At 44.9% G+C, this 27359-nt stretch overlaps 2 protein-coding genes across 8 annotated transcripts in view; both read right to left on the bottom strand.

The window, feature by feature from the left end:
• The window catches only part of DTD1 (D-aminoacyl-tRNA deacylase 1), a 280245-nt gene that overhangs the window by 177131 nt on the left and 75755 nt on the right, over positions 1 to 27359 (bottom strand). The window lies entirely within an intron of this gene.
• Positions 897 to 5115, bottom strand: SCP2D1 (SCP2 sterol binding domain containing 1). Its single transcript, XM_012188543.5, has one exon. The coding sequence runs from the start codon at positions 1562 to 1564 to the stop codon at positions 1094 to 1096; it is 471 nt and encodes a 156-aa protein (XP_012043933.1). The 5' UTR covers positions 1565 to 5115; the 3' UTR covers positions 897 to 1093.

Raw genomic sequence — 27359 nt, 5'->3', positions numbered from 1 at the left:
TCCCAGCATCACCTCTGATTTTGTGAAATGCTCAGTGCACAAGCTCCTGACGCCAGAAATGGCCCACGAGAGGGCTGTGTAATCTGTCTGTGGGAGACCCTCGATGTGCTGGAGCATCTCAAAGGTCTAGAACAGATCAGTTGTGATCTTCACTGAAAGCTGTGCAGGGACCACAGCAGGGGTTCTGCAAGGGCGGTCCCACCTGCATCACCTGGGAGTTGGGCTAGAATGCACATTCCCACCCCTCATCCAGACCTACAGAGTTGAAACTCTTGAGTGGAGCCCAGCCATGTGGGCTTCCAGGTAATCGGATGCACATTCCAATTTAAGAACCAGCAGCCTAGAACATTTTTTAAGCCCTTCGACTCTACTGGAATTAAATCCATCAGAAGTCGTGTTATATCAGGGGCACACCCCCTCCATGGCCTCATTCCATCCCCACAGCTGTGGAAATAAAGTGAAATGTGAGTCATACCCAACTCTCCACTGACCCATGGACTATAGCCCACCAGGCTCCTCTGTCCATGGGATTCTCCAGGCAAAAATACTGGAGTGGGTAGCCATTCCCTTCTCCAGAGGATCTTCCCAACCCAGGGATCAAACTTGGGACTCCTGCACCGCAGGCAGATTCTTTACCATCTGAGCCACCAGGAGTTCACCCTTTTAGAACATTGCAACCCTGTGTTAACGTCTCCTCAAAGAGCCAGGCTGCCAACTGGTCATCACTTCTTTCCCAAAGACCAGACTCCAAACAAAACGAAAGTTCCAGGAACTCAATCACTGAAGCATTTAAACCCAGCTGTCAAAACCACCTGTGTGTCTACCTGGGGCTTTCACCCTAGCGTATTATGTCATAAATAAATCTAAGGAAAGAAAAAGACAAAGATTTTAGGTGATACACTGCAACTCTCTTTACTGCTCTAGAACCCTCGCTCCAAATTAACACATCAGCAGGAACATTAATCAAACTTGAATAGGAAGAATTTGAGTAAAAATATTGAATACTTTTTGTTTTAATCTTCAGCTTAAGCATGATTGCTGCTTGACATAATTGGAGAGAAGGTCTGCTCATTTTCCTGATATTTCGGCAGGCTTACCACTTAGCCCAGTCCTTGAAAACTCTCTCCAGCTTCTGGCCAAGTAGAACTTTGCCGCTCACTTTGAACTTGCCGGCAAGGAAAGCCTTCTGAGGGTTCATTTTGCCCAAAATCAACTCCATGAAGACAGGCTCGGGGATGGTGAAGATGGTGTCTGCTGGGAGCCTGGCAGGTCCTAGATACGTGTCCCCAGAGCCGTTCTTCAGATCAATGGTCCACTGGTGGACAGTCTTCCCATCTTTGGTGATGTCCAGCTGGAAGATGGCATTGACTTTCTTCACCAGCTGGTCCCCCACTTCTTTGACGTGCTGGCTGATGTCCTCAAACACTGGGACGGTCTGGAATTCCGACAGTGAGAGAGGGTGTGGCACGGCAGTTTCCCGACCAGGACCCAGTTCCTTGAACTGGCCTGCCTGCGGCCCATCCCCTGCCTTGATCTTGAGCTGATGGTCAATTCTCTTCCACATCCTACTGCACTGGTCCTCCTGACCTTGCCGACTGGTGTGTGAGCAGCTGCGGCCAGGTTTATATCCACAAGGTCAGATTGTGACATCAAAGGCAAGGCCAAGCAGGGAATCAGGCTGTGTGTGTGTGCCAGTCTCATTGGCCGAACGGCTGCTAAACATGTGACATGGGGTCAGGGCTTGGCCAGGTCATTGTGACACAGATCCACACCACTGCTCCCCTAAACCACAAGGTCCCACAAGCCCAGCCCAGAAAGGTCTGGACCCCGGGCTGGGAATAAAGGAAACTGGCCCGCAGAAGGCTCTCTGGTGACATGAGCTCTGTCTTTTCAACAGCACTAACTGAGAGGGCACTCATTCTGATTCTTTCAAAAGTAGAGATCCTTAAGGTCCAGAGACTGGTGCTTCAACTACGTACTGGGGAGTGGGGAAAACTGTTAGAACAAAACAGCTGGTGGAGGAGGGCTCAGCACCAGGGCGTGCACTGGAAGCTTCCGGAAGCAGAGTGAGAGGGGGAAAAGGAAAGAAACAAATATCCCTGAGGTTGGCAGAAGACGCTGCTGGTCTCACAGGATAACTGCAGACACTATCACAGCCCTCACTCTGAGCCACAACACCGCTGTAGGCACGGCATATGTATTTTATCAACACACTTAACTCTCCATATAACTGTCTGAGGTGGGTACTGGTACAATCCTCATTTTACAGATGAGGAAGCTGAGGCAAGTAGAAGTGAAGTGACTTTCCAAAGCCACCCAGTGAGTCGTAGGGCAGCCAGGTTTAAACAGAGGGAGACAGACTTCAGAGCCCATTTTAGATCTGCCTGATGCCTTCTCATGATGAGGTTGAAGGCTTGGGCAGGAATGCCACTGCAGGGATCTTGTGCCTTCACCATGCATCCTATCGAGGTCTATGGTGCCAGGATGTCCCACCACGGTGATGCTGACCTTGATTCCTTGGTTAAGGTGGTATCACCGGGTGATGGGGAGCTCCCTGCAGAGTTACTGCTTCTCCCTTTGTAATGAATAAGTGTCTTGTGGAAGATGATACTTTGAGACTCTGCAAGTACCCTGTTTCGTATCACACTCCAGCCCACTCCTGTCTGCCAACACCCCTGGCCCACTGGTGTGATGTGTGTGAAATGCCCATCACTCCTTTTAGATTTAACGACTGGAATTCTGCTGGAAGGATGAGCTTTCCCCCTTTTTTTTTTTTTTACCTGTTCAATCATTTATTTATCCCAATATGGACTCATGGATATTGTTTTATTCTTATCATCTGTTATGATGATTATTTATTTTCTCACTCAGCTTGTCCCAGATTGGGTCACTGGGAGCTCTGGCCAGGTGGGCACTTCTTTCCCCACCATGGGGTTCTTAAATGTAAGTGAAACTGGTAGGGAGTTGCTGGCAGCTCTTTTCTCTCTGGGAGGAATTCAGAAAGTACAAAAGTTTTCAGTACATTTTCTTTGGTACCTGATGGATGAGCTGGTATTGTTAACATGGAGCAGTTAAACAAAATCCAATGGGTTCCAAAACCAAGTCTTTCCCCTGAGGCCACCAAGTATGCAACTAATACATTTAGAGTTTAAAATGAAGAGGATGGACTACCCCAGTAAGCTTGCTGGGAACAGTCAATGGAAAACTGAGCCCCAAGCCCAGCATGCCTTGATTTTCCTCAAGGATGGGTTGTCCCTTCTGAACTGTTCAGATGGGTCCCAACAGGGCTGCCATTCCTGCCTCAGCATGTCGGAGAATACAGTTTCACAGTCCATGCATACTTCTCCATGAGTTCCTATCTTTTAGAGGAGGATATTTCTACTATCAGGCTTCCCAGGTGGCTCAGTGGTAAAGAATCCATCTGCCAAGCAGGAGACTTGAGTTCGATCCCTGAGTCAGGAAGATCCCCTGAAGAGGGAAGTGACAACCCACTCTAGTATTCTTGCCTGGGAAATCCCATGGACAGACGAGCCTGGAGGGCTATAGCCCATGGGGTCACAAAAGAGTTGGACATGACTTAGGGACTAAACAACAATAATAAGTACTGGCAAAGGTGTGGGGAAAAGAAGCCTCCTACACTGTTGGTGGGAATGTAAACTGGTGCAGCCACTGTGGAAAACAGTATAGTTCCCCTAAAAAACTAAAAATAGATCTACCATATAATATGCCCTCCAGCGTATATCCAGAAAAGATGAAACCTCTAACTGAAAAGATATATTCACCCAACGTTCACTGCAGCACTGTTTACAATAGCCAAGACATGTGTTAAGTTGCTTCAGTCGTATCCGACTCTGTGCGACTCCATGGACTGTAACTGGCCAGGCTCCTCTGTCCATGGGATTCTCCAGGCAAGAATAATGGAGTGGGGTGCCATGCTTCCCTGGTGGCTCAGATGGTAAAGAATCTCCCGGCAATGCAGGAGACCAGGGTTTGATCCTTGGTCGTATGAAGACATGGAAGTAACCTGAACATCCACTGAAAGATTCATGGATAAAGAAGTCTGTATAATCTCCAAATTCACAGGCTGAAACACTAAGCCCACCATGTGATGGTTTAGGAAGTGAGATGTGATTAGGACTAGATGAGGTCATAAGGGGGAAGCCCTCATGAGCGTGGTTAATGCCCTAATAAGAGTCGCAGCAGAACTTGTGTCCCCTCTCTCCTCCCTAACTTGAGGATACAGCAAGAAGCCCACAGTCTGTAACCTGGGACAGAGCTCTCCCAAGAGGCTGGCACCCTAGTCTGGGACTCCAGCCTGAAATAAACTTCTGTTGCTTATAAGCCTCACAGTTCACGGTATTTTTATGATAGCAGCCCAAGCTAAGACATGTGTGCACACAGAAAAGGGCAAAGATCAATAGTGATATTAATCCATCACACCCATGGGAAGACAGTGCCAAGCCCTGAAAGCCTTTCTCACTGGAAAAAGAGTTACTGCACTATACCAAACTCATGTATAAATATATTTGTAAAGTCCCAGTAACTTAGATTTTACATATATAGAACAGAGATCATCCCTCCCAAAAGGCATCACTGGCCAGTGTAAGGGCATTCCTATTTCAAGACACAGCTGAAGACAGGGCCGAAGACAGGCAAATAGTTAAAGTAAAACAGTTATATTTATCTTTCCATATGTTATATGCATGCCCAAGTGGTAACTTTTTAAATTAGATAAAATGTGTAAAATATGCCTGCCCATAAATAAATAAAACTGATTGTGAATAACAGATAAAGTTTCTAAGAAAAGTGGGGCATGTTTCCGATGTTCCTGACATCACTCAGAATGTTTTCAGCATACCTCTTTATGACCACTGTCACAAACCAAGGCTCAGCTGGTAAAGAATCCACCTGCAACGTGAGAGACCTGGGTTCGATCCATGGATTGGGAAGACCCCCTGAAGAAGGAAAAGGCTACCCACTCCAGTATTCTGGCCTGGAGAATTCCATGGACTCTGTAGTCCACAGGGTCACAAAGAGTCAGACACAACTGAGTGACTTTCATTTTCACTTTTCACTTCACTTTCACAAACAAAAGGTGAGTTCTTGTACTGCCTATCATTCAGGATGCTTTCAGCTATGAGCACCGAGAACAGCCACAACTCTACAGGCTTCAACCCTTCAACTGGACAGTCTCCCTTCCCACGAAGAGAACTGTTATCTCCCATTAAAGAAGTCCTGAGGTGGGGCTAGAGGGACCAACCACAGGGCACAGCTCTGGACTGCGGTTTTCCATGACTGAGGGGTTTCCCAGAAGATAGGACCTTCAGTGCTAAAGCCAGCAAGTCCAAGACAAGCAGGAGGAGCTGGCCACTCCAGGGTTGGTTCCTCAAGCAGCTCAGTGAGTCTTCAAGGACCCAAGGTCCCTCCTTACATTATCCTGCTAGATGTTCTTCTAAGGCCAGTGACCCTTGTGGAGGAAACACTTTGGGGCATCATTCAGTAGAACAAAAAAAAAAAAAAGAGCCACCTTCTCCTACATGTACTCTTTACCAGAAGGGCCTATTCTCCCCAAGTCCTTCGGCAACTTCATGCCTGTCTCATGGCCAGGACCATGCTCATCACCCTTGGCAGGATCAGCTTCTGTCTATGGCTGAAAAATGTCGCCTGCCAGATCAGTAAACCAAAGGTATTGTGGCCATCAAGCCCTCAGCCACCTCTCAGTGTGTGTCCTGAGGGGATTCAGGATGGGGAAAAGCAGGATATTGGCCCTAGATAGCTGGGGTGCAGACCAAAGCAATGATTTCAGTGAACCCAGACTCTCCCATCTTCCCAAACACAGAAAAGCAGCTAAAGTCATTAACTTGAGGCATCATGTTTTCTTAATGAACAGTAACATTCTGATGTTCCACTGTTGGGTTTTGTTTTTGTTTCTTTCCCGGTGGCTCAGCCAGTAAAGAATCTCCCTGCAGTGCAGGAGACCCAGGTTCGATCCCTATGTTGGGAAGATCCCCCTGGAGAAGAGAATGGCTACCCACTTCAGTATTCTTGCCTGAAGAATTCCAGGGACAGGGGAGCCTGGTGGACCCCAGTCTATGGGGTCACAAAGAGTCAGACACGACTGAGCGACTAACTTTTTTGGACTTCCCTGGTAGCTCAGACGGTAAAGAATCTGCCTGCAATGCAGGAGACGCAGGTTCGATCTCTGGGTCAGGAAGATCCCCTGGAGAAGGGAGTGGCTATGCACTCCAGTATTCTTGCCTGGAGAATCCTATGGACAGAGGAGCCTGGCGGGCTATAGCTGGGCTGCAAAGAGTCGAACAGGACTGAGCACACACACAGAACTACTGTATATCCTGGCTCCTTTTCAAAGCTGTCCCTCAGAGCCATCTGAGAGGCTGTCTTCCCAGCTTATGGTTCTCAATTTTTAGGTTGTGCTTTTCTCTTTTTTTCAGTCCAGAGGTTCACAGAGTCACCCTTGAGGCCAGACTCAGCCACCTTTCTCTAATTTCGGGGTTGCCTAGAGGAGCATGGAACCCGACAGAAGTGCTAGAGAAACAAAAGGAGGAACTAAGAGTGAATGGCGCTCATCCTTTGAGGTAGGCGTCCACTCAGGAGTCCGCTGAGAGGCAGGGGTAAGAATGACACTGGCCAGGGACATGTTAGAGGGATGCGACCTTCCTCATGTGGGGGAAGGAGCTGGCTACATAGTTTTCCTGCAGCCGCTGCTTGCGTCTGGGCAGAGCCTGAGGGTAGCTGAGCGGCAACCCAGCCCAGAGGTCAGGGAAGCAGTGGGCAGATGAGGAAGCCCACGAAGTGACCGACCAGGTGAGCCAGCGGACCCCAGATGCTCCCTACAGGTGTATAGCGCCTGGGTAGCCGCACCCACATTTTCCCCTAGTAGAAAGACTCCACATTGTGTCATTTCTGCCTTCCAAGGCTCAGGGGAGGTCAGTACCCCGTGCTCACCCTGGAAGTCTGCGGGGATGGGAATTCTGGAAAACATAGTTCCAGCTCCACTAAGTTGTTCAGGAGCAAAGCTGGAGCCACATCGAGTGCTTTGATTTTTAGAAACAAGTCATGTACACACTGGTATATTTACAATGGATAACCAACAAGGACCTATCGTGTAGCACAGGGAACTCTGATCAATGGTACATGCCAGCCTGGATGGGAGTGGGGGTTTGGGGGAGATGAGATACATGTACATGGATGGCTGAGTCCCTTCACTGTTTACCTGGAACTATCACAACATTGTTATTTGGCTATACCCCAACATAAAATGAAAGGTTTAAAGTTTGAAAAACAAAAAACCCTCAAACTAACTCTAAGGATAAAATGGCCCAACAGGCTGAGCACTGGCATTTAGCTGTGGTGGAGGAAGTGGCATTTTATTCTCATTTTCTTTCCCACTCACTGCTGTGGACTCTGGTCACCCCGCCAGAGCAGAACAAAGCAAAGTAAGGACAACTTGCCATGTCCGCAGCCACTCCCTCTGACACACGGTTTGGAAACCCTGATGACCCCCCTGGAGAAAAGTCTGATGCAGTCAGTCGCAAGAGCTGGGTCAGCCCCTAGGTCCTACTGAACTCAGTACGTCAAGAGCACTGTGCCTATGGAACAAATTCTGATAAGTTCCCCTGGCTGTTTTGAAAGATTCATCAACCCTGAGCCAGGAGAGGGCCGGGGGTGCAAACCAAAGAACAAGATCTCTGCCAGACAAGCAGGAGCTGTGTCTATCTCAGAAGGATGTTTTTGGTACAGTGTGTTATTTAACTGTGGTCACTGTAACTGTGGACACATCACAGAAGCCAGAATGCTGATGGTAAAGAGAGCCTGTAAAGATCTTGAAATTTTTTTTGTTTAGATGGTTTTTCATTTTTTTAAATATAAATTTATTTATTTTAATTGGAGGCTAATTACTTTACAATATTGTATTGGTTTTGCCATACATCAACATGAATCCACCACGGGTGTACACGTGTTCCCCATCCTGAACCCCCCTCCCACCTCCCTCCCCATACTATCCCTCTGAGTCATCCCAGTGCACCAGCCCCAAGCATCCTGTATCCTGCATCGAACCTGGACTGGTGATTCGTTTCATATATGATATTATACACATTTCAATGACATTCTCCCAAATCATCCCATCCTCTCCCTCTCCCTCTGAGTCCAAAAGACTGTTCTATACATCTGTGTCTCTTTTGCTGTCTCGCATACAGGGTTATTGTTACCATCTTTCTAAATTCCATATATATGCGTTAGTATACTGTATTAGTGTTTTTCTTTCTGGCTTACTTCACTCTGTATAATCGGCTCCAGTTTCATTCACCTCATTAGAACTGATACAAATGTATTCTTTTTAATGGCTGAGTAATACTCCTTTGTGTATATGTACCACAGCTTTCTTATCCATTCGTCTGCTGATGGACATCTAGGTTGCTTCCATGTCCTGGCTATTATAAACAGTGCTGTGATGAACATTGGGGTACACATGTCTCTTTCAATTCTGGTTTCCTCAGTGTGTATGACCAGTAGTGGGTTTGCTGGGTCATAAGGCAGTTCTATTTCCAGTTTTTTAAGGAATCTCCACACTGTTCTCCATAGTGGCTGTACTAGTTTGCATTCCCACCAACAGTGTAAGAGGGTTCCTTTTCTCCACACCCTCTCCAGCATTTACTGCTTGTAGACTTTTGGATAGCAGCCATTCTGACTGGCATGAAATGGTGCCTCATTGTGGTTTTGATTTGCATTTCTCTGATAATGAGTGATGTTGAGCATCTTTTCATGTGTTTGTTAGCCATCTGTATGTCTTCTTTGGAGAAATGTCTGTTTAGTTCTTCGGCCCATTTTTTGATAGGGTCGTTTATTTTTCTGGAATTGAGCTGCAGCAGTTGCTTGTATATTTTTGAGATTAGTTGTTTGTCAGTTGCTTCATTTGCTATTATTTTCTCCCATTCTGAAGGCTGTCTTTTCACCTTGCTTATAGTTTCCTTTGTTGTGTAGAGCTTTTAATTTTAATTAGGTCCCATTTGTTTATTTTTGCTTTTATTCCCAATATTCTGGGAGGTGGGTCATAGAGGATCCTGCTGTGATTTATGTTGGAGAGTGTTTTGCCTATGTTCTCCTCTAGGAGTTTTATAGTTTCTGGTCTTACATTTAGATCTTCAACCCATTTTGAGTTTATTTTTGTGTATGGTGTTAGAAAGTGTTCTAGTTTCGTTCTTTTACAAGTGATTGACCAGTTTTCCCAGCACCACTTGTTAAAGAGATTGTCTTTTCTCCATTGTATATTCTTGCCTCCTTTGTCAAAAGATAAGGTGTCCATAGGTGTGTGGATTTATCTCTGGGCTTTCTATTTTGCTCCATTGATCTATATTTCTGTCTTTGTGCCAGTACCATACTGTCTTGATGACTGTGGCTCTGTAGTAGAGCCTGAAGTCAGGCAGGTTGATTCCTCCTATTCCATTCTTCTTTCTCAAGATTGCTTTGGCTATTCGAGGTTTTCTGTATTTCCCTACAAATTGTGAAATTATTTGTTCTAGCTCTGTGAAAAATACCATTGGTAGCTTGATAGGGATTGCATTGAATCTATAGATTGCTTTGGGTAATATACTCATTTTCACTATATTGATTCTTCCAATCCATGAACATGGTACATTTCTCCATCTATTTGTGTCCTCTGATTTCTTTCACCAGTGTTTTATAGTTTTCTATATATAGGTCTTTAGTTTCTTTAGGTAGATATATTCCTAAGTATTTTATTGTTTTCGTTGCAATGGTGAGTGGAATTGTTTCCTTAATTTCTCTTTCTATTTTCTCATTATTAGTGTATAGGAATGCAAGGGATTTCTGAGTGTTGATTTTATATCCTGCAACTTTACTATATTCATTGATGAGCTCTAGTAATTTTCTGGTGGAGTCTTTAGGGTTTTCTATGTAGAGGATATGTCATCTGCAAACAGTGAGAGTTTTATTTCTTTTCATTTCATTTCAGTTCAGTTCAGTCACTCAGTCGTGTCCAACTCTTTGCAATCCCATGAACTGCAGCATGCCAGGTCTCCCTGTCCATCACCAACTCCCAGAGTTCACTCAGACTCAAGTCCATCAAGTCAGTGATGCCATCAAGCCATCTCATCCTCTGTCATCCCCTTCTCCTCCTGCCCCCAATCCCTCCCAGCATCAGAGTCTTTTCTAATGAGTCAACTCTTTGCATGAGGTGGCCAAAGTACTGGAGTTTCAGTTTTAGCATCATTCCTTCCAAAGAAATTCCAGGGCTGATCTCCTTCAGAATGGATTCCTTTTCTTTTTTTGCTCTGATTGCTGTGGCCAAAACTTCCAAAACTATGTTGAATAGTAGTGGTGAAAGTGGGCACCCTTGTCCTGTTCCTGACTTTAGGGGAAATGCTTTCAATTTTTCACCATTGAGGATAATGTTTCCTGTGGGTTTGTCTTATATAGCTTTTATTATGTTGAGGTATGTTCCTTCTATTCCTGCTTTCTGGAGAGTTTCTATCACAAATGGATGTTGAATTTTGTCAAAGGCTTTCTCTGCATCTATTGAGATGATCATATGGCTTTTATTTTTCAATTTGTTAATGTGGTGTATTACATTGATTGATTTGCGGATATTGAAGAATCCTTGCATCCCTGGGGTAAAGCCCACTTCATGGTGTATGATCTTTTTAATGTGTTGTTGGATTCTGATTGCTAGAATTTTGTTAAGGATTTTTGCATCTATGTTCATCAGTGATATTGGCCTGTAGTTTTCTCTTTTTTGTGGCATCTTTGTCAGGTTTTATCATTAGGGTGATGGTGGCCTCATAGAATGAGTTTGGAAGTTTACTTTCCCCTGCAAGTTTTTGGAAGAGTTTGAGTAGGATAGGTGTTAGCTCTTCTCTAAATTTTTGGTAGAATTCAGCTGTGAAGCCATCTGGACCTGGGCTTTTGTTTCCTGGAAGATTTCGGATTATGGTTTCAATTTTCGTGCTTGTGATGGGTCTGTTAAGATTTTCTATTTCTTTCTGGTTCAGTTTTGGGAAGTTGTACTTTTCTAAGAATTTGTCCATTTCTTCCAAGTTGTCCATTTTATTGGCATATAATTGCTGATAGTAGGCTCTTATGATCCTTTGTATTTCTGTGTTGTCAGTTGTGATCTCTCCAATTTCATTTCTAATTTTATCGATTTGATTTTCTCCCTTTGTTTCTTGATGAGTCTGGCTAATGGTTTGTCAATTTTATTTATCCTTTCAAAGAACCAGCTTTTGGCTTTGTTGATTTTTGCTATAGTCTATTTTGTTTCTTTTGCATTTATTTCTGCCCTAATTTTTAAGACTTCTTTCCTTTTACTAACCCTGGGATTCTTAATTTCTTCCTTTTCTAGTTGCTTTAGGTGTAGTTAGGTTATTTGTTTGACTTTTTTCTTGTTTCTTGAGGTATGCCTGTATTGCTATGAACCTTCCCCTTATCACTGCTTTTACAGTGTCCCACAGGTTTGGGGTTGTTGTGTTTTCATTTTCATTCATTTCTATGCATATTTTGATTTCTTTTTGATTTCTTCTGTGATTTGTTGGTTATTCAGCAGTGTGTTGTTCAGCCTCCAAGGCGGACCTTTACTGATAGACACAACAGGAATGAATATCAAAAATGTTATGCCAAAAGACTGCATAATATATAATTCCCTTTAGGAGAAGAGGGTGGCAGAGGACGAGATGATTATATAGAATCACTGACTCAATGGACATGAGTCTGAGACAACTCTGGGAGGCAGTGAAGAATAGAGAAGCCTGGCATGCTGCAGTCCATGGGGTCGCAAAGAGTCGGACAGGACTTAGTGACTGAACAACAACAAACATGAAGTTCTAAAACTGGCAAAACTAATCTGTAATGGAAAAAAAAATCAAAAGAGTCTTTACTCTGAGGTGTGAGGGTGAGATTAACTGGGAAGTGGCATAAAGAAACTCAGGGGTGATGGGTATATGCATTTGTCAAAATTCTCCGTGGAGTGATGTATACTCATGCTTGCAACTTGTTTTGAAATGCATTAAAAGATAAGAGGATTGACAGATGGATAGATAGACATGTAACAAAACAAATACAGCAATAAGTTAACTATAGAATCTAGGTGGGGAGTATATGAGTGTCCATGAATAGCCTAGTACTGAATTATAGGTAGATGTCAACAAAACTGACTGGTGAAAAGATGGGGAAAAGGCTATTAGAAAAGGATTCATAAAAGTTACAGTCATTTAGAAGGCAGGCCAGACATTCAGAATACATAGTATGGTTCACATCATTCTTTTTAAACATATGAAATACAATCACCCTGTTGAACTCAGTTCCTCTCAGTTACTAAGTGCTGGTTATGCAACAATTCCAAGTTGAACACACACAAATTTTGTCCATAGCACATAAGAATCTCTACTTATTCTCTATTTGGCAGCCTTGTTATCAGTCATCTATAACATAAAATGCTGCATAACAAACCATCACATCTCAGAGGCTCACAGTAATAAGCAATTATTTCTTGCTTACATGGCTTCAGAGAGTTTAGGGATTGGCCAGTCTGGTGGGGGTCCACTGGCCTAGGCTCCAGGCCCTGTGTCTCTCATTCTGCTTGATCAGCAGGCTCCCAGGGGCAGGTTCTTCTCACTATGAAGACCACAATACAAGAAGGCAAGACCTCCTGCACAAGTACGTGCCAAGACTTTGCTCACATTTCTGTTAAAATTCCACTAGCCAAAGGAAGTAACACACGTAAGCCAAATAATCACAGCCCTTCATTCACCTGGCTCTGGAAATGGAGAACTCACCTCTTTATTTATCACTGCAAAAGATTCTGGGGCAGCTTCAATCAGGGTCTAGTGACGCGGAGCCTCTGTCTTCTTGAATGGCCCCCTCCACAGCTTCCACTGCACAGGAGAAGCAAATCTCAAGTGTGTAACCACACCAATTCCAGTGAACTGTTCTATTTTGCCTCTTCAGCTCCCCTCAAGGTGGAACCCCGAGGGGACAATTATAAACATCGGGCCAAGAGATAGAACACGGGGCACTTCTTTTTCTGCCGCAGAAGTCAATTAGGGTTTCAGTTTCCACTGTTAAATGTCACCTTTTTACAACATCCTGGAGGAAAGCCGGCAGCCCTGTCCTTAGTGGGGAAAAAACTCTTTCAAAGAAAGGCTTATTGTCTAAAAAGACACAGAAGGGTCCAGAGATTAAGATTAAACCCACTCAGGCTGTCTGATTTCTGGAGCTCTCGGTTTCTATTTCCAGCTGAACATCTGGCTCCCTGATAGCCCCCAGTGAGTCTTTTGAGCCTCCCTGCCTCACTTTTCTACCGGTTGCAAAAAGATAATAAACCCTGCTGCCGCGCAATGCATATAAAGTGCCCCCAAGGAGTGCAGGAGGGAGGCAGACTTCTCGAAGGAGAGAGCTGTCAGCATGTTTTCTCCTGATCTTCAGGTGTCTCCAGTATCTGGAACCCCTCATTAGAGCACGTGGTCCTTCCCCCTGAGAAGTCAGACGAGAGCCAGAATCAATGGAGCCAAGAGACTCCCTTCTCTCGTCTCTGCTGCAAAAGAGATGAGTCAGACTGCATGATGACTGGTCACTCTTCTTCACTCGCTAACACTCTGCACCCTATTTTCAAAAGAAGGAGCATGTTGTTGGCATGGCTGAAAGGTTAAACACTCTCACTCCATCACTACAGCCACTAGTGGGTATTTTATCACAGTTTCTGTGCAGGAACTTTTTGTCTGCCAAAACCCTTCCTCCACCCAGATGGGTGAGACTTTGAGAGTATCTCCAGTTTCTAAAGCTAGGTCATAAATCACTCTCCTGCTTGAAGGGTGGTGTTGCCCTGAAAAGACCCCATCTGTTCATAGTCTGCAACTTATTTTGAAATGCATTCAAAAATTAAGAAAGGCTCGTGCACTTTTAATTTTAAAAAAATTATTTAAAACTTTTTTTCTGTTTTCAATTATAAGGGAACTCATTTCCTCCCTCTCTGGGTATTTCACCCTCATCTATAGAACAGGAACATTGGCCTTTTCCAAAGTATTAGGAGGAAGGACAAGGACCTCTGGAACTCTCATAATGCTGCCAACAAGAACGCCAAAGAGTTCCACTCTGGGAAAGAGGTTTCAGTATCTAAAATGGGTAGGTTGTTTTTGTTTTCTTTTGATATATCTGTACAAGTGGAATTGCTGGGTCCCAGACAATATTTCCAGGGATATGCCAAACAGAAATATCTAAATTTTTCTTAAAGACACATATTAGAATGACTTTAATCAGCCAAATGTGGTAACCACCCATATGCCCATCAACAGCAGAATGGATAAATTACAGGAAACTAAACAGCAATGAGAATTAACAATCTACATCTATACACAACACCGTGAAATTCACAGTCATCGTTTTGAGCAAAAGAAGCCAGATCCTCCCCCTTCCCCTCCCAAAAGGAGTTCATACAGCTTCTAGAGAGCTAGTAACTTTCTAATTCTTGATCTGAGTGTTTTTAATTTGGGAAAATGTATTGAACCATACATTTATGATGCGTGTTCTTCTCTAGAGGTGTATTACACTTCAATGAGAGGTTTTAAGTACATATGCACACAGAAAAAGTGTCCACAAATCAGAACAGAAAGTATTGGAGGAAAGCGTCCACCCAACCTTCCACTTTCTCCCTCCCTACTCCTCCCCTGGGGAAAGCTATGACTGACTGGTACTGAAGGGGAAGCTGGAATCACGACCACACAGAGCCTGGGTGACCTCTCCTCCCCAGGCTCCCAGGCCCTGCTTTGATCCCCTTGTCTTGACTGCCATGACCTGAAACATGAGAGGCAACGATTCTCTTTTCGTCTGGCCAAGCCAGTGGACCTGCTCTGCAGACCCAAGTACCATTGCTCATGGGCACCCCAAGTCCTGGAGGAAGAAGCAGGGAGCCTTGGCTGACTGTAGCATAAACCATGTTCTCTGGTCCAGCAACAAAGGTGCTACTCTGACCTCCAATTCCCATGGCTTACATCTATTTCTCAACTGATTCCAAAGATGGAAGAGGAAGACACATGACTAATGATCACCCTTAAACCTCAATAACATCTTCCTCAGCAGTTAAGAAGGTGAAGATAAGAATAAATGTATTAAGAATCGAATCGCCAGTCTATGTCTGACGCAGGATGCAGCATGCTTGGGGCTGGTGCATGGGGATGACCCAGAGAGATGTTATGGGGAGGGAGGTGGGAGGGGGGTTCATGTTTGGGGACGCATGTAAGAATTAAGATTTTAAAATTTAAAAAAACAAAAAAAATTTAAAAAAAGAATAAATGTATTGTTCTTCTTTTACGAAGCATTAAGACCAGAGGCTGGGAGTTCCTAATGGATCCAAGGAGATGGTGATGCCCCTTTGGAACAAAACCAACTGGGTAATTAGAAAAGAAGAATGCGATTATCTAATCTCCTTCCTCTAAGATTTCCCTGCATTAACAAGAAATTGCTTTTCTGGGTGACTCCTAAACTGAAGATTTAGAGATTTTGAATGTAATATCAGAGGTTATCCCATTGCTGAGTTAGATGTCCCAGTCACTGGTTACCAAAGATGGAAAAAATTGCAGGAGGGGTGGTCATGATATTTTTCAGCTCCTTCCATCAAGAAGTGACGTCCATCTCCCCATCCCTTTGGTCTAGGTCTAGCCAAATGACTTGCTTTAGATAGTGGGATGCAGCAAACTTAAGACAAGCAGGAGCTTAAAAAGTGCTGCACCATTAGCCATGCCCTCTGATTATTGGATATATTCCACCACTGTCTGAAGAAGACTGCTGGAGGATGAGAGGCCACATGGACCAAGGCCCCAGAAATAAAAGTGAGATGCCTAGATCACCCAGCCCCAGCCAAGAAGCCCATGTGAGAAGAACCACCTAAACAATCCACAGAACCTTGAGAAATGAAAAATGTGTGTTACCAGTATACAACCGATTAGAACAGCCAAAATCCACAACACTGACAACACCTAATGCTGCAGAGGAAGTGGAGCAACAGGCACTCTCATCCCCTGCTGGGGGCATGCAAAATGGTGCAGCCACTTTAGAAGACAGTTTGGCAGTTTCTTATAAAACTAAACACACACTTACCATAGGATCCGGCTATTGCGCTCCTTGGTATTTACTCAAATGAACTGAAAACTATATCCACACAAAAACCCACGCAAGGATATTGATAGCAGTGTTATGCATGATTGCCAAAACTTGTAGCAACCAAGATGTACCTCAGTGGGTTAAAAATGAACTACGGTACATTCACACAATGGAATACTATTAAGCACTAAAAAGAAATGAACTATCAAGCCATGAAAAGACATGGGGAAACTTCAAAGCATGTTGCTAAGAAGCTAATCTGAAAAAGCTACATACTGTGAGTCCAACTATATGACATTCTAGAAAAGGCAAAATTATGGACACAGAGAAAAAGATCAGTGCATGTCAGGGGTTTGAGGGTAGCGAGGAATGAACAGGTGGAGCCCAGAGGATTTTTAGGGCAGTATGACTATTTTGTATGATACTATATCAGTGGAGAGTCGTAGTAGTAGCAGTGTTGGTCACTCAGTCGTGTTTGACTCTTTGTGATCCCATGGACTGTAGCCCAGCAGGCTCCTCTGTCTACAGAATTCTCTAGGCAAGAATACTGGCATGGGTAGCCATTCCCTTCTCCAGGGAGTCTCCCTGACCCAAGGATTGAACCTGTGTCCCCGTATTGCAGGCAGATTCTCTACCATCTGAGCTACGAAGGAAGCCCCATAGCGATGGATGATGATGATGGTTTAGTTGCTCAGTCGTGTCTGACTCTTGTGACTCCATGGACTGTAGCCCACCAGGCTCCTCTGTCCATGGAATTCTTACAGGTCATCACTTGTCAAAACCCACTGGATGTACACCACCAAGAGTCAGTCCTTATGTAAACTGTAGCTTTTGGGTGATAATGATGCCTCAACACAGGTTCACTGATTTTAACAAATGTCCCACCTTGATGAGATATATTAATGGTATTGGAGGCTATGCATGTGTAAGGCCAGGAGAATATGGGAACTCTCTCCACTTTCTACTCAATTTTGCTATGGACCTAAAACTGCTCTAAAAAAATAAAGTCAATTAAAGATAACATGTGTTATTCTAAGCCACACCATTTTTAGATGGCCTGTTACACAGCAAAACCTAACTGATATACTGAGTCAACTGTTGAGTGGGGAGGAGAATAAAGGGGAATTGAATCTGCCACATTAGAATCACAGACACAAATGAGAAAACACAGACAAAACAACTGCCATGGAATCCAGCAGTGAGTATAGTCATGCCTGTAGTTGGGCAAGTTAGGCAGAACCAGATGAAAGTAAGTTAAACCCAGATGACAGGCTGGGTCTGACATTTCACAAGGACACACTTTTTTAGGCCCCATTATGTGCTGTTTTTGTTTTCTCCTTACTATTAGGAGAACGGACTCCCTCCACTGAGGTTTGACAGTAAAATTCCTATTTCTGGAAGCTCCCAAAGTAGGGCACAAGGTAATGAATGCAATTCCTAGGTCGATGACTAAAGAGGCAGAGCGTGAGCTGCTTGGACCTGAGCGGACAAGCAGGTGCTCGTCTGCTCCGGTCACCGGATCATAAAGGGTCTGGTCATCAGCACCAAGGAGCAGAGAAAAGGCAGCAGGAAACGGTGGACATGATGGACTACCCGGAGGTGATTTAATCAGTTATCTGGAATGAGTGACTCACCACCCGTCTATCTCCTTCACCGCCCACCCTGCCTTCAGTCTCCCCTGTCCCTGCCACACATGCACATACACCAGCAAACAATACAACATCGGGCCTGAGTGTCTTCATTAAAAACCCTGACATCAAAAACTAGGACTTCTCTGGTCATTTGGTATCATGTGCTGAGAATGTGGCCTTGGATGGTGAAACAAGAAAAGTCCCTGCAGATGAAAAACTGAAGCCAGTACTGAGGTCAGATTCTAGCCACAGCAGCTGACTCCTCTCTCAGACTCAGGGAGTCAGGGAGAGCACTGGAGTGCGGTGGAGGGAACAGCATGGCTCGCGGGCAGAGGGAGCGGGCCATGGTTTCAATTTCACACCATTTCCTGAACTGCTCAGAATTCCACCAAGGCTGTTAATTGGCTGCTGACCATATGCCTCTCGTTTCTGAATGTGCTTCCTGATTCAACATGGAAATGACAACTGAATTACACATCAGTCATGCTTGACCTGCCATACCTGAGCCCCTTGATTCACAGTCTCCTCCCACATTCACAGGGCGACTGGGGACATGAAAAAGCGATGAGACGGCTCATCCTCTTCAAAAAGAAGACAGAACCACCAGGCAGCTATGCCCAAATTTGGAAAGGTTTTTCTAGCTCAAATCAAACAATACCTTGAAGATTTCCCTAAATTCTTAATCTGTGACCAAACAGGTTCAAAAAATGAGGAGCTAGGGAGAGCTAAATTAGGAGATTGGGGTTGACACATGTAAACTACTATATATGTAAAATAGGTAATTAGTAAGGACCTATCATATAGCACAGGGAACTCTACTCAATACTCTGCAGTGGTCTATATGGGAAAAGACTCTAAAAAAGAGTGGATATCTATCTAACTGATTCACTGTGCTATACACCTGAAGTGAAGTGAGTGAAGTAAAATTTGCTCAGTTGTGTCCGACCAACTCGGAGCGACCCCATGGACTGTAGCCTGCCGCGCTCCTCTGTCCATGGAATTCTCTAAGCAAGAATACTGGAGTGGGTTGCCACGTCTTCCTCCATACCTGAAACTAATACAAAATTGTAAATCAACTATACTCCAATAAAAATTTTTTTTAAAAAAAGGAGTTGGACTCCAAAGACCTAAAAAACAACTTTTTAAAAACTGCAATGTCAAGGTTTATAAAAATGTGTGTGTATGTGTTAATATCCTGTCCCCACCCAAAGTCACGTTATGATATTGGATTGTCTGAAAACTATATCCCTTCTTTTACCAACCTCAACAAAGTGCTGACAAAACTAGTGCTGACAAAATCAGTAGGAAGACAAAGCAGTTGGAATTCTCATACACTGCTGGTGGAAGTATGAAATATCAGGTTTTGCTGCTGTTGGGGACAAAGAGTCTGTTGTTCAACATTTACACTACAGCACTGGGGCTTCCCTCACAGCTCAGTTGGTAAAGAATGTGCCTGCAATCCAGCTGACCCTGGTTCAATTCCTGGGTCGGGAAGGTCCGCTGGAGAAGGGATAGGTTATCCACTTCAGTATTCTTAGGCTTCCCTTGTGGTTTAGATGGTAAAGAATCTGCCTGGATTGAGGGAGACCTGGGTTTGATCCCTGGGTTGGGAAGATCCCCTGGAGAAGGGAAAGATTTACTCCAGTATTCTGGCCTGGAGAATTCCATGGACTGTATAGTTCATGGAGTTGCAAAGAGTCAGACACAACTGAGTGACTTTCACAACTACTGGGGGAGCTAGTGAGCGTTTATATCACGCAGGGTTCTTACTTGCAGACAAGAGAATCCACTGCAACAAGTTTAAGCAGACAAGGTTTATTCTATTAGCTGTCGCACAAAACACCCACGGGGGTAGGAAGCTCGGGTGCTTACATGGCCAGGAGTGATGGAGCCGGGAGACATGTCCCACCTCCCCACAGGAATGTTCCCGCAGAAACCCTACTGCTGTCACCATACACAGTCTGTGATTTTGGAGGTCTGGATAGTGGAAGATCCCATGCCGCCCCAGAAGCAGCATCCACGTGCCATCTTGTCTTGCGTGGATGGGTCTGCTTGGAGCAATTCAGCCAAGCGTGGCTCCCCAGCTGCATGGGAGTCTCAGAAAAGGCCCTTTCAGCTTCCCACAATCCACAGCACAGGAAGACATGAGCAAGGGGACTGACAGTGATGGTGAGTGTGTGTATCTGAGGGTGGTACCTGCTACAGGTATTTGGGGAGGGAGAGCAGATTGAGTCCAGGGGATCTGGGTGGAAAATTCACAAGGAAGGCTGGAAACAGTCAGTGCCCAATAGAGGAGTCACCTTCAGGACAGGGTCTAAATGTCTCAGAAAGGATGCTAACAAACAGAGCGAGTGAGAGGACCTCTGGGAACAAAGTCACAGTCAGGCTCAAAGGGTCCACATACGCTCCCTCGGGGGGTGATCAGAAGTCAGTAGGCACCTCCCTGGTGTTCAAACAGCACCTCACTTTTCCTCTGGGACACCCTGCCACCCCCACTCCACAAGGTCCCATCAGTAAAGCGCCCTGCCCACCCTTACCAACCTGAGCAGTGGGAAGACATCCCAAGTCAGCTCCCCAAGGAACCGGAATTGTTTTTAATGAGACAGAGTTGACATACAATATAAAGTTTGTTTCAGATGTCCTACGTTATGACTTGACACAACCATACACCATGAAGTGATCCCCACGTTAGGCTTAGTAACCACCTGCCCTCACAAAGTTATGGCAGTGTTATTGACCACATTCCTTATGCTGTGTCACACTCTCAAGGAATCTGAATCGTGAGCCAAATGACACAAAGACTCACCTCCCACCTTACCCCCAAATCAGACGAAGTTATCCCAGAGGCCATTCCCTACAAAGGTCCCTCCAGGGATCCTCAGGGCTGCCCTCTATCACTTTGTTTTTCTTTTCTTTTCGGTTGTGCTGGGTCTCTGTTGCTGTGTGCAGCCTTCCTCTACTTGCGGCAAGAGGGGGACTACTCTTCGCTGTGGCGTGGGCTTCTCATTGCAGTGGCTTCTCTTGTTGCAGAACTCAGGCTCTAGGCACATGGGCTTCAGCAGCTGCAGCGTGGGGGCTCAGTAATTCTGGCTCACAGGCTCTAGAGCACTGGCTCAGTGCCTGCGGCGCACAGGGCTTACTTGCTGTGCGGTATGTGGGATCCTTCCTGAACTGCGATGGAACCCAAGACCCCTGCGTTGGCAGGCCGACTCTCAACAACTAGACCACCAGGGAAGCCCCTTCCTATCACTTTTGAGGTCTCAATGAAAAATGCTTCCATCAAGTCTGTGAGCTTCCTAATGCCATTCTAATGTTAGGTTCAAGTTAACTAGTGTCTATTTTTATTGTTCATGTGTAAGTGCTGCAGGAGAAAGAGTCCCAGTTTTCTCCTGGTGAGGCATGTGCTTGCTGACCCTCACTCGGCAAATGGCGGGATTTGGCAGGTCACCATGATGATGGCCACCAGTGAACATGTGTCCCTTTGCAATGGGACATTGCTGCCCCTCCCATCAAGACTCCATCCTTGAAGTCTATGTCTCCACACCACCTGGATCTGGGCTGGCCTTCTGACTTACTTTGACCATTAGAATATGGCGGGTGTGATGGTGTGTGATTTCTGAGTCTAGGCCTTAAGAGGCCCGGCAACCTCCTGGGACCCTGAGGCTGCTACGCTGTGAGGAAGCCCAGGCTCACTGGAGGAGGTGAGCCGGAGAAACAGGCAGCCTGTTGAAGTGGTCGTCCAGGTGGGACCAGTTTGGCAGTGACAGCGGACGGAGGCAGTGAACAGGGCAGAGACAAAGCTACTGGCCAACTGGGCATTTGCCAAAGGTCCCAGTAAGCAGTGAAAGTGAAGTGAAAAGTGAAAGTCGCCCAGTTGTGTCCAACTCTTTGCAACCCTATGGACTATACAGTCCATGGAATTCTCCAGGCCAGAATACTGGAGTGGGTGGCTGTTCCCTTCTCCAGGGGATCTTCCCAATCCAGGGATCGAACCCAGGTCTCCTGCAATGCAGGCAGATTCTTTACCAGCTGAGCTACGAGGAAGCAGGGAGCCCACAAATGAGAAGAAACAGCCTTGGTGCCAATGGAGAAAATGTCAAAGTGGTCTGGTCAGAAGATCCAATCAGCCAGAACACTGCCTCAAGGCAAAGCCTCCTCTAGAGCCAGGCCTTGCCTCTCTTCCATTCTGGGAAGACTACGAGAGGTGAGGAAGTGGCAGAAGAAACGAAGGAATGAGTGAGGCTAGCAGAGATGGGTTCATGAGGTTTAAGGAATGAAGCCGTCTCCACGAGAGAAGTACAAGGCAGAGCAGCAAGTGCTGACGGAGAAGCTGCAACAAGCCACACAGAAGACTTAGCCAAGATGATGACTGAAGGCGGCTACACTGAACATCAGGTTGCCAATGAGATGGAACAGCCTTGGGTTAGATGCCAGCACTTTAATGTCTAGAGGAGAAATTCATTGCATGTTTTCAGCTCACTATTGAGAGCTGCTGCTCAGAAAAAAGATTCCTTTCAAAATATTCCTGTTCATTCACAACGTACCTGGTCACCAAGAGCTCTGATAGAGATGGACATGATGCATGTTGCAGTCATGCTTGTGAACACCGGCCGTATCCATTCTGTAACCCATGGAGCAAGGTGTCATTTCTACTTTTTTTAACAAATACATTCCATAGGCCATAGCTGCCACATAGAGTGAATCTCTCATAGATCTGGACAAAGTCAACTGAAAACCTTCTAGAAAGGATTCACCACTCAAGATCTCTTGAGGAATTCATGACTCAGGGGAAGAGGTCAAAATACCAACATTAACAGGAGTTTGGAAGAAGTTAATTCCAACACTTATGGATAACTTTGAAGGTTTCAAGACTTCAGAGGAAAACACCTCAGTAGATGATGTGATCTTATATACAGAAAATCCTAAATACTATACAAAAAAAAAATTCTTAGAACTAATAAACAAATCCAGTAAAGTTTTAGAATAAAAAGTCTATATACAAAAATCAGTTGCCTTTCTATACACTTAAACTATCAGAAAAAAAAATTAAGAAGACAACCCCATATACAATGACATCAAAACAATAAATACCTAGGAATAAATTTTATAAATGTATGTAAAAGACCTATACATTGAAAACTATGAGACACAATGGAAGAAATTAAGGAAGACACAAATAACTGGATGAAAAGCCCATGTTCATGGGCTGAAAGAATCCATATTCTTAAAATGTCCATACTACCCAAAACTATCCATATATTAAATGTAAAATTCCATTGGCATTTTTCATATAAATAGGAAAAACAATCCTAAAATTGATATGGAACCACAAAAGACCCCAAACAGTCAAAGCAATCGTCAGAAAGAACAAAGCTGGAAGCTTCATTCTTCCTGATTTCAAACTATATTATAAAGTAATCAGACTGGTATGGTACTGGCATAAAAACAGACACAGAGACCAATGGAAGAGAACTGAGAGCCCAGAAATAAACCTAATTTATGTCTGTGCTTATAAAATATGTTCCACTAATATTTGACATGGGAGCCAAGAATATGCAATGGGGGAAGGACAGCCTCTTCAACAAACGGTGTGCGGAAAACTGGATAAACACACGCAGAAAAAAGACATCAGACCCCTCTTCTACACCACTCACAAAAATTAACTCAAGGATTAAAGACTTAAATATAACAGCTCATATCATAATATTCCTGGAAGAAAATATAGGTAAGAAACCCCATGGCGTTGTTCTTTGCAGTGATTTCTCGGATATGACAGCGAAAGTACAGGCAACAAAAACACAAACGAGAGGAACTAAAAAACTAGAAAGCTTCCGCAGAGCAAAGGAAACAATCTGCAGAATGTAAAGGAAAGCCATGTAATAAAAGGAAATATCTGCAAACCATAGACCTGGTAAGGGATTAATATTCAAAATATGTAAAGAACCTATACAACTCAATAGCAAACAATAAATAAGGAACTTGATTTACAAATGGGCAAAGAAACTAAATAGACAAATTTTTCCAAGGAAGATATACAGAAGATCAACAGGTACATGAAAAAGTACCCAACACCACTAATCTTCAAGGAAATCAGAACTATGAGATTTCACTTCACATCTGTTAGGATGGCTGTTTTTAAAAAGGAAAGAGATTTCCAGTGTTTGTGAAGGTATGAAGAAATGGGAACCCTAGTACAACATTGATGGGAACGTTAATTGGTACATCCACTGTCAAAAACAGCCCGGGGGTGCCTCAAAAAATTAAAAAAATAGAGGTACCACATGATCCAGCAATTCCACTCCTGGGCATATATCTGAAGGAAACAAAACCAGTATCTGGAAGATAAACTCACACTCCCACATCCACTGCAGCCTTATTCCCTTATGTCCAAGATAAGGAAACAATGTTAAGTGCCTGCCAATGGATGAATGGATGAAGAAGATGCGGTCAGTACACACAATGAAATATTATTCAGCCAAGAGAAAGGAGACGATCCCGTCATTAGCAACAACACAGATGAAACTTGAGGGGGTTACGAGTGAAATAAATGAAGATAAACACTGTATCATCTGAAAACATTCTAGAACGGATGACGATGAAGAAGTTATGTTGGGGGCCTGTGGAACAGCACAGCACTGGTTGGAAGTCAGCATGGGTTCACAAGTAACACAGTTGTTGTTCAGTTGCTTTGCGACTCCATGGATGGCAGCACGCCAGGCCTCCCTGTCCATCACCATCTCCTGGAGTTTGCCCAAGTTCTTGTCCATTGAATCGGTCCTGTAACACAGTGATGCTGCACTAATACTGTTTGACAGAATCAAGGGATTAATCACCAAATTACTCTGAAAACAGAGTTGCTTGACTTTGGCAAGAGTGGTGACACGGGGAGAAGGATAGTGGGGTGAGATGCAAGGATGACGGATGCATCTATTGACCTGCTAAGATCCCTAACTGGGTGCCGACTCCGCGGTGTGCAGCTTGTTCAGCCAGGACCTGGATAAAGACAGAAAACCTCATCTGAGAATAACACGGAGCTGGAGGAGGAGCCAGGATGACACGGAAGCCCAAGAGGCCTGAGCCCAACAGGAACACGATTAAGTTCTTCACTGGGTACCTTCCACTGGCCAGACTCTGGTCACATGAGACAAACGTGGGGCTTTAGTTGCCTGCGGGCTGGTGCGAGCCACAGAAGAGATGCGGCCACTGCAGGAAAGTAGCTTCCAACGCACAGGGTGCCTGCTGTGCCCTTGAGAATGAGTGCAGCTCCGCCCATGGGAGAAAGCAAGGCCTCTGGGCAGGGATGGCCTGATCTCAACAGACTTGAAGTGAGCTGCTGTGTGACCTTGGCGTGGCTTCTCTGCTCTCTCTGGTGCTCGGCGCCCACCTCCACTCAGGAAGTGTCTGTATTTGGTCTGTGTTTGTGTCACCAGAAGAGGTCTGTCTCCTATAAAGTAAATCACGGAAGGCAAGATTAAACGGCCCCTGCTACCCAGTGGCACCAGGCAGTGCTCTGTTTAAAGTCCCAGGCCCACAGTTTGCCAAGACCTCTCGGGAAAGCCGTACATGGTACGATTCTCTCCCATCCTCAGTCAAACCATGCTTTAGTGGACAATAAACAGCGAGTTTGATAAATAAGCAGCGAGGAGGAGTCGGACAGGTTGGGAGGGACATGAAGACTGGGTTTTACACTCTGTAAGCAGAGCTGCCCCCAGAATCTAATTTTAGCCACTTGTCTCACAGTAAGAGTTGGAAATGACCTTCAGCAGGAGAGTAGGCGCCTGGGGAAGGCAGGGATGAACAGCCTCTCTGAGGCAGTTGAGGATGTCGTGGGGTTTCTTCCTGAGCTTTCATGTCTCCATCCTAACCTCGCCTTGCGGTCAGACCTGACCCTCCAGCTAGCCGTTAAGTGTGTACACGCACCTCTGCTGCTGCCTGGAGTTGAAAGCGACCTTCCAAGATTATGGAAAAGCACTCTTCCACCCGATGCTACAAAAGCAGCAAACATTTTCTGACATCTACCATCTTCCCTGCACACTGTGAGGGAGGGGAGATGTTTAAAAACACAGTTGGCTCTCCATATCTGAGGATGACCACTGCGCAGAGGACCGACTGTCCCATATCATCTTACATAAGGGACTGGAGCACGTACTCTGGTCCTGGACTGTGATGAAAACAAACAAAGCTCTTCCCCCACACAAGCAGGCTCAGAACTTCTGCTCTAGGCTCCCAGCATCGCCACCCCCCGTTGCATGGTGTGGCTGCATCCATCAAGGCAGCATCTATGTTAATGACACTTAAAACCCTTGTTCCACTTTTGTTTCTGACTCAGCATCTCTTTCACATCCTTCAGATATTCAGAGTCTTGGTTTTTTCCCCTTCGGCTCATCTCCCTTTATGGTTTTCAGATCCTTCATCGACTTGACCACATGCTACTGCTCACACTCAGGTTTGTCTGAGCTCCTCTGAGGTGGGATCCGGGAACTGGGTTGTGAGCAATGGGCCTCATGTTTCATCACCATCCATATGTCAGGCACACAGGCTCTTCTGTCTGTACATACAGGCTGCAGCTCTTCACTCAGCATGAGCTGCTGGTGATCAAATGCTATGGCAGGAAACCCCTGACAGATCTGTTCAGCAAGTCCACTGCCCTACAACCAAGTCTACAAAACTGGAGATTCACACTGTAAAAGCCGACTTAGACAAGAGAAACAGGACAGTTTCCTGGACCTCAATGCCTGTGGGCTGGAGGAATGACCACAAACTGCATCTGGGTCACCAGGATTTCAAACCAAGAGGTTTACACCAATGCAGATTCAAATGGACCATCTGGATACTGAATAATCTGCACTGGGTCAGAATAAAGCAATTCAGCAAGCCCCTTTCCAACTCTGTGTTCCAAGTACTTGAATGTACAGAGGAGATGTGATCTGAGCTTTTCCCCCCAACTCATATTTTCCAGCTATGTTCTTATTTGAAGCAGACAACTGGATCAGAGTACAGCAGCTGAGAAATTATTATAAAGTCAGAGTGTCCGCATTACCCATCTATGGCCTTATCATCCTAAATGCAACTCATCTCATCTGATCTCAGAAGCTAAGCAGAGTCGGACTTAGTTAGGACTTGGATGGGAGATTGCCTGGGAATACCAGGTGCCATGAGCTTTTAGAAAAGTTTCAGCATCACCAAAATGCCAAATAAGGATGTCTCTTCTATACTTAGGCAAGAAGTATTTCAAGAGAGGATAACTATATAAGCATTAGTATATTACAGATATGCTATATAAATGTATATTATGTATGTAATATATTATTATTGATATCATATAATGTCTAAAAATGATCACTATTGTTGTACCACTAGATCAAACTTAACTGAGAAACACTTTACCAGACATGGTTCTTCCTTCACGTTGCTATGGGGACTTGTACACCCAGCCAGCCATGTGGCTCCTGCGAAAAGGTCATCTGTGTGGTCTGGCGTGGTGGGGCTTCCCCCTGCTACATCCCAGAGGTGGATAAACCAGATACAGAGCGGCATGCACATGGTGTCAGTCACCTGGTCTTTCTGAAGAGGATTTCCTTCACAGGCACATTACCCTTT

Source organism: Ovis aries, chromosome 13 (genome assembly GCF_016772045.2).
Source record: "Ovis aries strain OAR_USU_Benz2616 breed Rambouillet chromosome 13, ARS-UI_Ramb_v3.0, whole genome shotgun sequence".
Taxonomy (NCBI): domain Eukaryota; kingdom Metazoa; phylum Chordata; class Mammalia; order Artiodactyla; family Bovidae; genus Ovis; species Ovis aries.
Note: the sequence above shows the minus strand (reverse complement) of the source record. Positions and strands in the feature narration are given on the sequence as shown.

What these genes read in the sequence shown, in the direction of transcription:
- SCP2D1 (XM_012188543.5), bottom strand. Translation starts at nt 1,564, where the DNA reads ATGTGGAAGAGAATTGACCATCAGCTCAAGATCAAGGCAGGGGATGGG.